The sequence below is a fragment of the Salvia miltiorrhiza genome, chromosome 4 (genome assembly GCF_028751815.1).
Source record: "Salvia miltiorrhiza cultivar Shanhuang (shh) chromosome 4, IMPLAD_Smil_shh, whole genome shotgun sequence".
Lineage (NCBI taxonomy): Eukaryota > Viridiplantae > Streptophyta > Magnoliopsida > Lamiales > Lamiaceae > Salvia > Salvia miltiorrhiza.
Genome location: NC_080390.1, coordinates 2,503,504 through 2,517,345, shown reverse-complemented (window position 1 = coordinate 2,517,345; position 13,842 = coordinate 2,503,504). Strand labels below are relative to the sequence as shown.

At 37.6% G+C, this 13,842-nt stretch overlaps 2 protein-coding genes across 2 annotated transcripts; one reads left to right on the top strand and one right to left on the bottom strand.

Moving 5' to 3' along the window:
- Nucleotides 1-102: 102 nt before the first annotated feature.
- Nucleotides 103-1,889, top strand: LOC131021129 (uncharacterized). The gene is made up of 4 exons (XM_057950218.1): nucleotides 103-926; nucleotides 1,003-1,102; nucleotides 1,181-1,579; nucleotides 1,713-1,889. Exons 1-4 carry the CDS (start codon nucleotides 103-105, stop codon nucleotides 1,887-1,889), a joined length of 1,500 nt encoding a protein of 499 aa, XP_057806201.1.
- A 2,333-nt stretch (nucleotides 1,890-4,222) lies between these two features.
- LOC131022191 (AAA-ATPase At4g30250-like) lies at nucleotides 4,223-6,085 on the bottom strand. Its single transcript, XM_057951628.1, has one exon. The coding sequence runs from the start codon at nucleotides 5,844-5,846 to the stop codon at nucleotides 4,335-4,337; it is 1,512 nt and encodes a 503-aa protein (XP_057807611.1). The 5' UTR covers nucleotides 5,847-6,085; the 3' UTR covers nucleotides 4,223-4,334.
- Between the last annotated feature and the right edge of the window lie 7,757 nt (nucleotides 6,086-13,842).

Sequence of the window (13,842 nt, the reverse complement as noted above, 5' to 3'; positions counted from 1 at the left end):
TGTTATGCACATTGAAAAAAATGTGTTTGACAATATCTTTAATACTATAATAATGTTAAGGGCAAAACAAAGGACACAACCAAGTCTCGTGAAGAGTTGAATATGTTTTGTCGCAGGCCCGAATTGGGAACGATTGATGCCTTGGGGCGGTATCCAAAGGCTTCTTACATGCTTGATAATGATGAGAAGAGAATCTTTTTGAAGTGGATAGAAGACCTCAAATTTCCTGATGACTATATATCGAATATGGCTAGGTGTGTTAACTTGAGCACTCTTCAAATGTTTGGGATGAAAAGCCATGATTGTCATGTTATGATGCAACGGATCTTGCCTGTTGCATTTAAGGAACTTCTTCCAAACAATGTGTGGAAGACAATAACTGATCTTTGTTTTTTCTTTAAAGAATTGACATCTCCCAACATTCAAGTTGACAATCTCCGGCAAATGCAGCAAAACATTCCAGTAATTCTATGTAAACTGAAACGAATTTTTTCACCAAGTTTTTTCGACTCCATGGAACACCTTTCAATACATTTGGCAGATGAAGCAATGATAGCAGGGCCCGTTCAATATAGATGGATGTATCCATTTGAAAGGTATCTGAGAAAGTTGAAAAAAACTGTGAAAAATAAAGCCAATGTAGAGGGATCAATTACAAATGCCTACCTTGTTGAAGAAGCCACTGCATTTTGTTCTTATTACTTCGAAGAACATGTAAGAACAAAGCAACGGAACATTCCTCGTAACTTTGCTGGTAGTTCATCATCAGGTGGTATGGAAGAACACCATGATACGTTGTTTGTTTTCAAGTATGCCGGTAGAGGGTTTGGAAAAAAGTCAACCAGATTTTTAAGCAAGGATGAGTATGATGCTGCACATTTGTATGTCTTAAACAATTGTTCAGAGATAACAGAAATTTACACACGGTACATAACTTCTTCATTATAGACCTCATTACTATAATCATAACAATTATGAATTTCTAACTTCTTAATTATATAGATTGTTTGTTGTTGAAATCAATGCCAAGTACCCAAACATTTCACCGAATCAACTTCAAATCAAGCTCAACAAGGAGTTTCCCGATTGGTTCAAGTTATATGTAAGCATATGAATACCCTTAACTTTCTCACCAAGTTATGATATATTTAGTAATTAACTCTACATTTCATTATGTTAGGTTGCAGATCCAAATAATCGAGTGAAGAACTCTGACTTGAAGAGTTTGTCTTTAAAACCATTTCAAAGAGTCACTACTTTTCAAGGATTTTATGTGAATGGTTTTAAATTTCACATGATCGAATACAAATCAAAGAAATCAACCTACAATAGTGGATTGTGTGTAAAAGGTTTGGAGTTGGACGGAGTTCAGTTAGATTATTATGGACGTTTAGTTGAAGTAGTGGTGCTTGAGTATTCTGGTGTACCAACTAAAACAACCACACTTTTCAAGTGTGAGTGGTTTGACCCCAGACCATCAAGGATGTTAGTTGATCGTGACTTCAAATTGGTTTCAGTTAACCAACGTCGTCGATATGACAAATATGAACCATTCATCCTATTAACTCAAGCTTCTCAAGTATTTTATTGCACATATCCAAGTAAAAATCAAAGTAGGAAAGATTGGTTGGCAGCTTGTAAGGTGAAGGCAAGACCACTTGTAGAAGTATCAACTATTCAAAATATTCCTATCGATCCTACTCCTTTTCAAGAAGAGCTTGTTGATAGAACCCCCTCACACGACAATTGATGATGATACAATGCCAATTCATCCAGATGGTGCTTTGGTATATCTAGTAGATGAGGATGATGAAGAAGATGTTGACAACAATGAATATGTCTTAGAAACATCTGACTCTACAAATAATGATTCAGATGATAGCGAATAAAACACGTGCTTGTGTTTTATTTTGGGCATAATGTTTTTTCTACCTTTGATCTTTGAAATTCAGGTAAATAATGATTCAAATGATTGCTTAGATCTTTGAAATGACTATCATCCTTGTTTTTTCCACCTTATGCAATGATATGATATTATGATATTAAAATTGTAAATCATTCATGTTGCAACCTCTACTTCTAGTGATGAGATCCAGCAGCAGTAGCAGCCTGCATCGTCACATATCTCTCGGTCAGGCGAGAATATCACTGTTCTTCCTAATGGGAAGATTTTATGCACTTTAATATGTAATTTATAATATTTTAATACAATTTATATTGTTTTAATATACAAATATATAACCTCCCATTTGTAATTTGAAGGATTTTACGACCAAGCAATAAAATCTGGCGTCACACATCACATACTTTTCAAGCATACATAGAGGTCACTGGCACCTCATGGAAGGCGCTTACTAAAGACACGATTGAAGTTTACTTCAATCGGTTTGTTGTAAGTGATTGTTTAATTATTTTCCTAACGCTATTATAATATTAATGTTATATAAGAAATTGACATCATCTAAAATATACAGAATGCATTTGAGTGGGACCCTTCTATGTATTTAAGAAAAGTTATCCGCACTGCATGGATCAAGATGGCTAGAATTGCTTACAAGGACTTTTTGAGCGCGACAAAGAAGCTCGTCTTAATTGAAAAGAAGACGCCAGCATATCTGAAGGAACATGTTGAAACGGCTTGGAAAGCCTATTGGGATCTACCTGAAGTGAAGCGCATATCCGAGCAAGCGAGCAAGAACCGGCGCTCTAAACCTAGTGGTCCCGGTACAGGAATCGCCATACATCATGGCGTGCCGTTGACCACGCTGAGCATCTGGTGAGTTAAATAATTTATTTCATTGTAATAAATTAAATTATTTTTTTATATATATATATATTGTTAACATCTTATGTTTTTATTATAGGCTCGGGAAAAGAATATCCCGGTTGACTGTGCTGCGTATGATACATTTCAACGCATACACTGGAAGGGAGGATTATACACTGGCATACGTTCCGAGGTACACGCGGTAAGTGTATTACTTTAATATGTGTTAAAGTTTCATTATTCCATTTTTACTTGAATATTTAGTTTTAATTCGATTCAACTAATTGTAGGTGGAGATTGAGAGTCGCATTCAAGATATTCAAGCCACTCAGGGTAGGGATCCGACACCAGAAGAGGTACACAACATCTTTAAGGAGGTGGTGAAGAGGGACACGAAAGGCCGTGTGCTCAGGATGGGAATGATGACACAGATGGTGTCTAGTGGATCTAGTACTTAGTCCACTAGCACGTCTCAGGCTGCCCCTGCTGCTTCTCTTGAGGAGGTTGAGGCGCTAAGAGCTGGAATGAATGCTTAGGTTGCTAGAGGGAACAACCTCGAGGCGCGTATGCTGGAGCAAGATGGCACCATTAATGATCTCAAGAGTATGTTGGCGGAGTTGATGGCAAATATGAAGAAGGGTCATAATCCTTGATACTTTTTATGAAGTTTGAATTTATGTTGTGTTGAGTTTGGATTTATGTAGTAACTATGGAGTTAGAATTTATGATACTTGATATTTAGCTTAATTTAGGTATGTTGAATTTGGATGTTTAGTAAATATGTTTGAATTTGGATGTTTTGTAAGTATGTTTGAATTTGGATGTTTATTATAAGTATATTTGAATTTGAATATTTTATATTGATTTTTACAGGATATTCAATATTGAGAAATATATATATATATATACAAACAGAATAATTGTTGACGGAAAGCAAAACTTGTCAGAGTCTCGACGGATTCTCGACGGAAAGCAAAACTTGTCGAATTCTCGACGGAATCCACTTTAAGTGGGGAAAACAAATTCTCGACGGAAATCTCCCGTCGAGAATTCTCGACGAGAATTTCCGTCGAGAATCCGCCATTAATCAGTAAGATTTGGCAGAATTCTCCAACGCTCTATCGACGACCTAAAATATTTTCTTGACGGAATTTCCTGTCGAGAATTTCTCAACGGAATTTTTCGTCGTTAATTAATTTCCCCACAATTAAATTAATGACTCCCGATTTCCGTCGAAAATCTGTCGAGAAATAAAATAACGACGACTTTTTTATATTTGTCGACGGGAATTTCCGTCGAGAATTGCGAATTTTTTTGTAGTGTTTTTATATTCAGACTTTATCTTTTACTATTACTTAGATAGAGATTTGAGAGTACTCTCATAAATAAATAAAAAAAAACCTGATAGACTAACACGTAATGATAGACTATTAGATTTAATTTCATGCAAAAAAGTGGAGCGAATAAAACTTTTATCAAAAAATTTACTCCCAAGACAATGACAAGTTATTGACTATTGAGGCTCATGTTATTTCTACTAGAATTCTATCTCGATGCAACTGAGTTTTCAAACCCCTCTTCTTCCAGAATCAGATTTGGTCAAACACTTGAGTTTAACAAGGAAATTCTCCTTCCTTTTCTTCCCATCAAACTTCTCCGGCCACTCGCACCGCCTCCGGTCCGCCACGTTGTCCGGGGTCCTCGCCACGTCATCGCACTCGCCACGGCCTTCCACGGCATCCACATCAGCACCCAAAATCTTAGCCTGCATGGCCGCGACAACGGCCTTGACCGCCACGTCAGCGTCCCGCCTGTTCCTGAGCAGGATCTCCCCAATCTGAGCTGGCGTGAGGGCCCCACCGGCTCCGACGCAGCTCTCGACCGCATCGAACAGCGCGTGCGAGTCCAGCCCCAGGTAGTTCCTCGCCAGCGCCCTGAAGGCATGCATCCCGCACGTGCCGAGGCTAACGTGCACGTCCATGCGGCCGCATCTAAGCAGCGCCGGGTCCACCGCGTCGCGGTGGTTGGTCGTGAACACGATCACCCTCTCCTCCCCGCAGCACGACCACAGCCCGTCGGTGAAGTTCAGTAGCCCCGACAGCGTCACGCGCCGCCCCTCTTCCTCCTCATTGCTGTTGCTGCTCTTCTTCGATCTTCTGCTCTTGATCGCTCTATCGCCGGTTAAATCTATGGAGCAGTCGATGTCTTCGATCACGATGATCGAGCGGTTCGTAGTCTGTATGAGCAGAGCCCTAAGCTCGGAATTGTCCTTGACTTTGCTGAGCTCGAGATCGTAGACGTCGTAACGGAGGAAATTCGCCATGGCGGCGATGAGGCTGGATTTGCCGGAGCCGGGAGGTCCGTAGAGTAAATACCCTCTTTTCCACGCGCGTCCGATTTTGGCGTAAAAGTCCTTGCCGTCGGCGAACGCCGTCAAGTCCTCGAGCAGGTGCTTCTTCATCTCGGGGTCGAGCGCTAGGGTTTGGAAGGTGGAGGGGTGGCGGAACGGCACGGATGACCAGCCGGAGTCGTAGGAGGCGCGGCCGTTGTTGGTGAAGAGGCGGCGGTCGAGCAGCACGCGCTCGAAGTCGGCGGCACGCGCCGCCACGTGGTCGAGGTAGGGGGAGAGGAGGGCGAGGCGGGAGCGCTTGGGGAGCTTGAGCGTGAAGGTGCGGCGCTCCTCGAGGGAGTCGTGCACGGTGTCGACGTGGTGGGTCCAGGAGAGGCGGCGGCTGCGGAAGGCGTCGTGGACGGTGTGGTTGGGGGCGACGGTGTAGGCGATGCGGGAGGAGGATTTGGAGCGGGAGAGGGAGAGGCGGCGGCAGGAGGAGGAGGCCGGGTTGATGGAGTTGAGGTAGAGCGTGACTTGGCGGTAGAGGTCGTTGATGTCGACGCCGCCGTAGCCGTTGAACTCAGGGATGTCCAAGTAGGAGTGAGGGCTCACCAAATCTTGGAGGGCTTCGTAGAGGCAATGCAGCCATGCAAGGACTTGAGTTGGGAGAATGTTCTGGATCACCGTTAGAAGCCCTAAGAGAGACCACATTTGAGATAATATTTCCATCATTAATGTTGCAAACATATGTTAGTATAATAAAGATGATCTTCACACAACAAGATAAGAAGAGATCTATATATATTAGCTATAAGGTTTTAAAAAGTTGATTCTTTCAGGGATGAGGAAAGAAGCTGTAAAGATATAAAGCAAAAGACATGGATTGATCGGACCACTGTTCTTGCTTTTTCCTTTTCTCTGTTGTTGATTTATGGATCATCCATATATTTATCCATTTCCGCTTATAAATCACTAAATCTTCAATTACTTTTGAATGTCTTTTGCTATATATATATATATATATCAACTCAAATCATGTTTTTAGCTATAGGTGTTTGAATTTGGAAATGGTTCATTCTTTATGTGGAATAATATTATGGTTACATTTTTTTTCAAGTGAGTGCACATGTGGATAAGAACTACATCCGTCCACGATATCGTTTCCACTATGTGGACGGCAAAGGTTTTAAGAAAGTGGTGGATAATAATTGATATGAGTAAATACTACAATAAAAAATGAGTATACATGACATTGCATACATGACGCTTTTCTTTTTATGAAAAAGCGTCATATATGAGCGCATTTTTAGTAAAAGTTGAAATAAAAATGATATATAATATTATGGACATACTAAAATGATAAAAGTAGGAATGATATCGTGGTGGATGGAGGGAGTATTACCAAGATAAATAGAATAACAAGTCAAGAAATAAGAATAGATGTGATGGACCATACCTTATGCTCTTTTGTTTATAAATTTAATAAATAACATTGCTTTACTTTGTGCCCACCTTTATCTTTAATTTGTTCTTGAAATGTTGAGACTTTTTATGCAAGAGATTGCTCTTTAGTTCGAGTAATTTACTAATGTGACCCATGAGATCAGGTTGAGCAAAGTTTAATTGATTATGCTTCTAAATGAGATTATGTGTAGTCTTGTATATTTATTTATAGCATGTAGAGTGATGACTGATGTGATGCAAGCTAGATGATAAAGTGACACGTACTATTCAACTGCTTTCAAATTTCCTCTCCATTACCCATATAGCTTTTATAAAAGTTGATATTTTCTTATCCATATATATGATACGAGCCTCCAATTAATTGCCCTTCCATTTTTCTTTTTCAAATTCACTTTTATTTTTTATAATTCTCTTTTACACGCCCTCTTTTAGGGGCGTCAGCAAGTTTGGCAAAGCACAATATATGAGAATCAACATATAATGACAAAAGGAAAAGGCCAAATAGTGGATTTCACATTGAATGCCTAGAAATTGATGATGTGTACGGTTTTTTTAACCCACTGGCGAGATGTTTTTTTATATACTGCTCCCTCCGTCCCAGCCTAATAGGCTCAGTTGCTTTTGACACAGAGATTAAGAAATTCATTTTACAAGGGATAAGTAGTGTGGTCCACCAAAGATTAAGCTTTTAAGTATTCCCGTAGTTTTTGTTAATCGTATTTACTTCCTTATCTCATTTATACCATTTTCATTTAATTTAACTCAATTATTAAAATAAAACTGAATTGAAAAAGGCGGATGAATAAAAATTAAACTGAAATTAGAGCATCACAGATGCAACAACAATCACCACCAACAATAGAAATTAGGGCATCACAGATGCAACAACAATCACCACCAACAATTCGCCTTTCAAAAAAAAAACAATCACCAACAATAGAAATTAGGGCATCACAGATGCCATCACAATAGTAAAATGAAAGTCCTCACCCGTCTCAGAGACAAGCACCACCTCCTCCTCTTCTTCAGCCGCCACCACCTCCAGTGGTTCTGTCTCAGGGACAAAGGTCTCCGACAGATCGGATACAAGAGTTCTTAATCCCTTTCGAACCACCTTCCTTCGAGCCTCTCGAACCGCCTTCCTTCGAACCTCCCGAAATAGACATGGAATGGAGAAACTGAGATCTAGAGTAGACGAATCTCCATCAGAAAATTGGGAGTCGAAAGCGTATCCGCCGCTCAAAGACTCTTGGTCGACAAAATCGACCAAGGATCGGCGAGGAATCACGGGGGTGGGTTGCGGTTGATGGGCGAAGGTGAGAGAGGCGGAGGTTGAAGAATCAGCTCGCGCAAAAGTGAAATGAAAAAATCGGAAGAAAGATTTAATTAGCCGCCCCATCTAATTTAATATGAAATTAGGCCCTTGTTATAATATAAACAACCCCTAATTATTTCTATTTTAAGACTGAGCCTATTGGGCTGGGACGTCCCGAAAAGGAAATTGAGCCTATTGGGCTGGGACGGAGGGAGTACTTTTTTTTATCAAGAAAATTGCATTAAAAAAAAAACAGTGGTACCAGAGGTACCAAAAGAAGGACTTACATCAGTTTGGACAACAAATCTTTATAGTACCATTCAAAGAAGCTCAACTCCTTTTCTATGATCTTAAACTCATTAAACCAACTCCAAGATAACATCCATGAGCACTCTTTTGATCGACCACCTTTTACTATCGAAACGGCTATCTCCTTCTCTTCCACAAAATCCAGTTGATACACATCCACAAAGCCTTAAGGAAACTCTCTCACATTTCTTCCCCCTCCCCAGGTGCATAAACAAATCGAAATGAGAAATAACACATCGCGGACGTACCGTACTGCACCCAAGCCAATTCTGGACTTCGTCCCACAACATTCCAGTTTTTTTATATACTACTAATAATTATACTTGAAACAAATTATTCTAATTATGATTTAATTCATTTGTATGAAACTTTTACACTTTGAAACAAATTATTCTAATTATATCAGATCTTTACAAGAAGTGGTAAAACAATGCTCTCTTTGTGGTATATATTATGCACACTTTTATGTGCTGCATTGAACGAAGGAAAGGCCTTTGTAAAGGAGCCAAAACAAAAATGAAACTTTGTTTTTTGATCATACCTTTAATGACTACTCCCTTCGTTCCATGAAATATGAGTTATTTTTTTAACACGAAATTTAGAAAAGTATTACTAGTATTTAGTGTATTAAGTGTGATAAGTAAAAAAATGAAAAGCTGAATAAAAAAAAAGAACTTTTGCCATATAAGAAAACGTAACAAGTTTCATATATAAGACGACCTAAAAAGAAATACGATCCATGTTTCATGAGACGGATGAGTATTATTTTATTTTTATTTTTTATATGTGTTTTGTCATTTAGTTGAATTGTATAATCATCAAGTTTTGTTTATGTTGGTACGTATGGTGGGTCATAGTTGAAAATGCGGCATGTCGCCACTGGGTTGCTTAAGTTTCAAAATTCAACAATGCGATAGTTGTCATACAAACTTTTGCCACGATAATAAGTTTAACAAACTTTTTCCATATACTTGCATAAACATTATTCTAAATTTCTAGCTATGGTTTCGAATATAAATAAATAATCGTAATTGATTTTAACATAAAAGTATCACCATTTTGTAAGGTATTACGCTTTTTATATTGGAAAGCACTAACTTTTATAATAGTATATTTTTTAATATTATGGAATTTATCTTCGGCCATTTTGTAAGGTATTACTGTGTTTATATCTGATGAGTAACAAACTCTTTAAAAGACGCATGCAACAGCAAAACTTATTGCTTCTATACCGTTGAGTTATGTAAGATAAATTTAGTAATGTACACGAATTTCGCTGATAGACGACGAGCCAACACTGTAGTTTATTAGAAAATCACATGTCATAAATGAAGCTATAATTTATGTAGGAGCGCTGATAGGCGATGATCAACCGACTATCGTCTATTTTGTGCTCGATATACTTTTTATTACCGATTAATTAGTTTCTCAATTAATAATAACAACCAACTCTAGCATTCAAAAAGCAATCATAATTCATAATATATCATTCATTTGTGTAACAACACAGGCAGAAAAATATGTCACATATCAAGAAGCAAATAAAGTATGCATAAACAGGTCTTAACATGATAAAGAAATTGAAAAAGAATATGAGCTAAGTTGCGAAGCACAACTTACATCAAGAATCTGAGCATGAGGATCAGTCTCGAGCAGCTCTACTCCTCGAATAGAGGTGGTCAGTTTGTAAGGCTTGTGATCTCAGGCAAGAGGCTGCTCACGACGATCGGACGATGGCACGCCTGCGGAGGGATGTGTACAGCTTGGTGCCGTTGGGCAGTGATATTGTGTTGTCGGAGGCATGGATCCCCACGGTGTCTCTGAATGGAACTCTGATTTTGGGGCAGACGTGATTTTTGGGCTGAATGAAACGTGAATAGACGACGGCCAATAAAATTTGTCTTCTATTAAAGGCAATGTAAGCAACACCGTTGTCTATTATACAAATACCATAGTCTATTATATTTGGGGACAACGCCTGTAGAACATCGTCGTCTATATCAACAGTAGATAGGTCATAGACGATTCGTCGTCTATGACCGCGTTATAGACAACTCTCAGACAAAAAGTGTTGCCTGTGCGTGAATAGACAACATGTTTTGGATTGTTGTCTATATTGTGTTGTCTATTACCACATTTCTTGTAGTGGCGTATCACGCCTAGATTCTCCCTCTCAAGAGAGTATATAATACTCCCTCCGTTCCACTCTAATAGGCTTATTTTTTTTAGTACATAGATTAAGAAATTTACTTTTTAGGAGGAAAATGGTGGTCCACACCAATTAAATACATTATTTTTATTTAAAATGAAAAACGAGCCTATTCTAATGGAACGTCACAAAAAGAAAAACGAGCCTATTGTTGAAAATTTGGTTTTAATACCAAACTGAAAATTAATTATTTAATTAAATATTTATTATTTAATTAAAATAATTATTGGATGTTAATCTACGTCTCGAGTAGATGAACGTGGTATACTTGAAGTCTCAAAACCGATTTCCGGTGAGTGAGATATTGTATGCCAAAGATTAGATGTTGTGTAGGGAAATAACACTTGGGAAGTGTTATTGTCCCACATTGAAAAATGAAAGAAGTATTCTCTTGTATAGGAATAGCAAAGCACATGGAGCTAATAACTTGTGACTTGCTAGTGGGCTTGGATGAAGGCTATGGCCTCGCGCGCCCCGTCGATCGACCGGGTGGACAGGTATGGGCCATGGCCAAGGACTTGGATCTTGGCAATTGGTGCTTTGGGTCCAACTATTTTCTTTTTAGATAAAATACTTTCCGGCCCATTTGATTTTGTGTATCAGCCCAAAGTCGGCCCCCAGGCGTCTAGACCTGAAGCAGCAAGAGCAGTTCAAATTTTTTGCAACTGCAAAAACGTTACAGATTAAATTCTGTAACCACAGAATTCAAATGAATTGAACTCGGTAACATCCAAAATAGCTCCTGCTGTTAATTCTCTTGATGAGGCAGCTTTAATCCCTTGCATGGTTGAGTTCAGCCTATAAATAGGAGTCTAAGTTCATGGCATTCGACTTACAGAAAATTTGCATACAATCATACGCACTCTGCATCTCTCATACTCTTGCTCAGTTCTTGATCTTGTTCTGTTCGCCGGAGCTTGCCGGAACTGTGGTACTGCTACATCCGCCGAGACGTTGCCGTTTTATCTTTGGAAAAGAATCGCCAACACCGAAGAGCACTACCGGGGCGAATTTCTTTTTGCGGGAAGAGTTCCACTTGACTCAGTTTCAAGTCTCTTTAATTTGTTTTTCCCTCTTGTATTCATTTTCTTTCCTCTCCTTGTTATTTCTGATAATTTGTTTTCCTAGTACATTTTGTTTAGCTCTTTGAGTTGTAAAAGTTTCGGGCATGTACCCGGTGCCTTCACCTATTAGAGCGGGACAGAGGGAGTAATATAAATGAGAAGAAAACTAGATACAGGAGAGTTGCATGAAGTGTGAGAGGCGGAGTGTAGATAGCCATTGATTCATGGCCTAAGCTAGCTGCGTTTTCTTTTTTGTTACAGATTGAGATATGTTGTAATGCTCTTTGTTTCTTATTTGATACTTGTAAAATTATGTTTAATTACTTGCCCGTAGATGTAGATTTATGTGATAAATAAATAAAATCTTATCAAATTTGTTTAGAATCGATTGGAGTGAAATTCTTGTATATTCATAATAATCAATTAGAAAAAATATGAGAATAATCATATTATTATCCTTAAAATAGATTAAAAATTAAGAACAAAAATAGGCCAAATAAATTTTGTAAAACAAGACTCTTTCATAATAAGTATAGATTTCTATGTGTGTTAATACATAAAAATGTCCACATTTTTAAGTTAAAATTAAAAAATTTGATCTTATGCCCAATTTGAGTGAACTTTCCAATAAGCCCTTGTGACATACTTGTAAAGTCAAACGCATGGATAATAGATTAAAAATTATTCATATATTTGTGTGCAACATCATGCATATTTATGTTCAATATTATACATATTAAAAACGCGTTAAAAATATAAAAAATATGAAAAATCCCAAACCATGTATCTTTAAGGGACAATAATACCACTCCGCATTTTATATGTGTGCACTTAAACAAAATATAGTTCAGATTTGGTACTATATATATATATATATATATATATATATATATATATATAGGGTGCGGTTATAGTGAGAACCACAATTATCGTGAGAACATAAGAACCAATAAAATTACTGCATCTGCTATACAAATTAATGCATCCGCTATTAAATTTAATGCATCCGAAAAAAATAATTTTTTTGCTCCCTTCAGGATTCGAACCCAGCATCTGCATCCATTCACCAAGATGATGCATCCACCGTAGATCTTGATGATCGAATGGCTTAAAATGGTTCTCCGTTCTTATTTTATTAGTGGTTCTTATTTGAACCTCTCCCTATATATATATATATATATATATATATATATATATATATATATATATATATATATTACCTAAGACTTGAGTACTACGTGATTTCATATTTATACATATATATAGAGAGGGAATAGATCTACTAAGAATGCCCATATGTTGTAAAAATGGAGAATAAATGTCATGCATTCAATTAAGTGATCTAATGGACGATTTTTTTTTATACATTTTCTAATTAATATATTATTCAAAGGTTAAATGTGTAATCTTCTCTAATTGTGCAGCTATTTATATCCCTTAATTTTGTAAGGTTTCTTTAATTAATCAACTTACCATTTGAAATTGTGTTAATAGCTGTAAATAACTACTTTACTTAGTAAAAAGTTAATAATAACTATAAAAATAAAAATATATTAATTGTAATCATATTTTGTGTAAATAGACTAATTTATCCTTTATAAAATTATAGTAAAAATAATGAATAAAGATAAAAATATAAGAAAACTAAAAAATGAAAAAAAAATCACCCCCAACTTTGACGATGGATCAATCCCCATCCCCCGGTCAGTTACCTTCATCCCCGCCAATCCACCATTATTCTCTGCAAATTCCTTCATCCCCTCGCTACACCCTCTCCCCGCCCTCCTCCCCCCACAACCTCCTTTCCCCCACTTTCTTTGTCAATTACCTTCATCCCTGTCACTATCCTCCAACCACCGTCCCCTTTAGCTACTTGCAGACATTGTAAGGCGGTGGGATTTTGGCTTTGTCGAAGATGCGGCGTCGACATTGAAGGGGAAGAAGTCTATCAGTTTGAGGTTTCACTTCTTGGGCTCCATACCAGGGTATCCAGAAGAGTTGTTGGGTAGCGATGGTACAAGCAAAAACTCGGCGACACACGTTTGTCCGGCGGCTCAAGCTGGTCGGAAAGGAATGAGATTGGGCTGGGGTCCGGCCATCGGAGAAGTGGGAAGAGAAGATGATGGAAATTTGAGGGTTGTTTTTCGTTTATATTTGTTAGATTTCAAATTCTTTTAAAATAAATTTTAAATTTTAAATTATTAGTAAATACTAAAATAAAATAACAAAAGGGTATTTTGATAAGAGTGTTCATAATTAATATATTTTTATTTTTATGATTATAATTAACATTTACCTAAGTAAAATGGTTATTTTAATATTTGCCTCTTTGAAATTTATGGGATATGATTTATGTCAATTTAGTTTTATGTCAATGCTTAG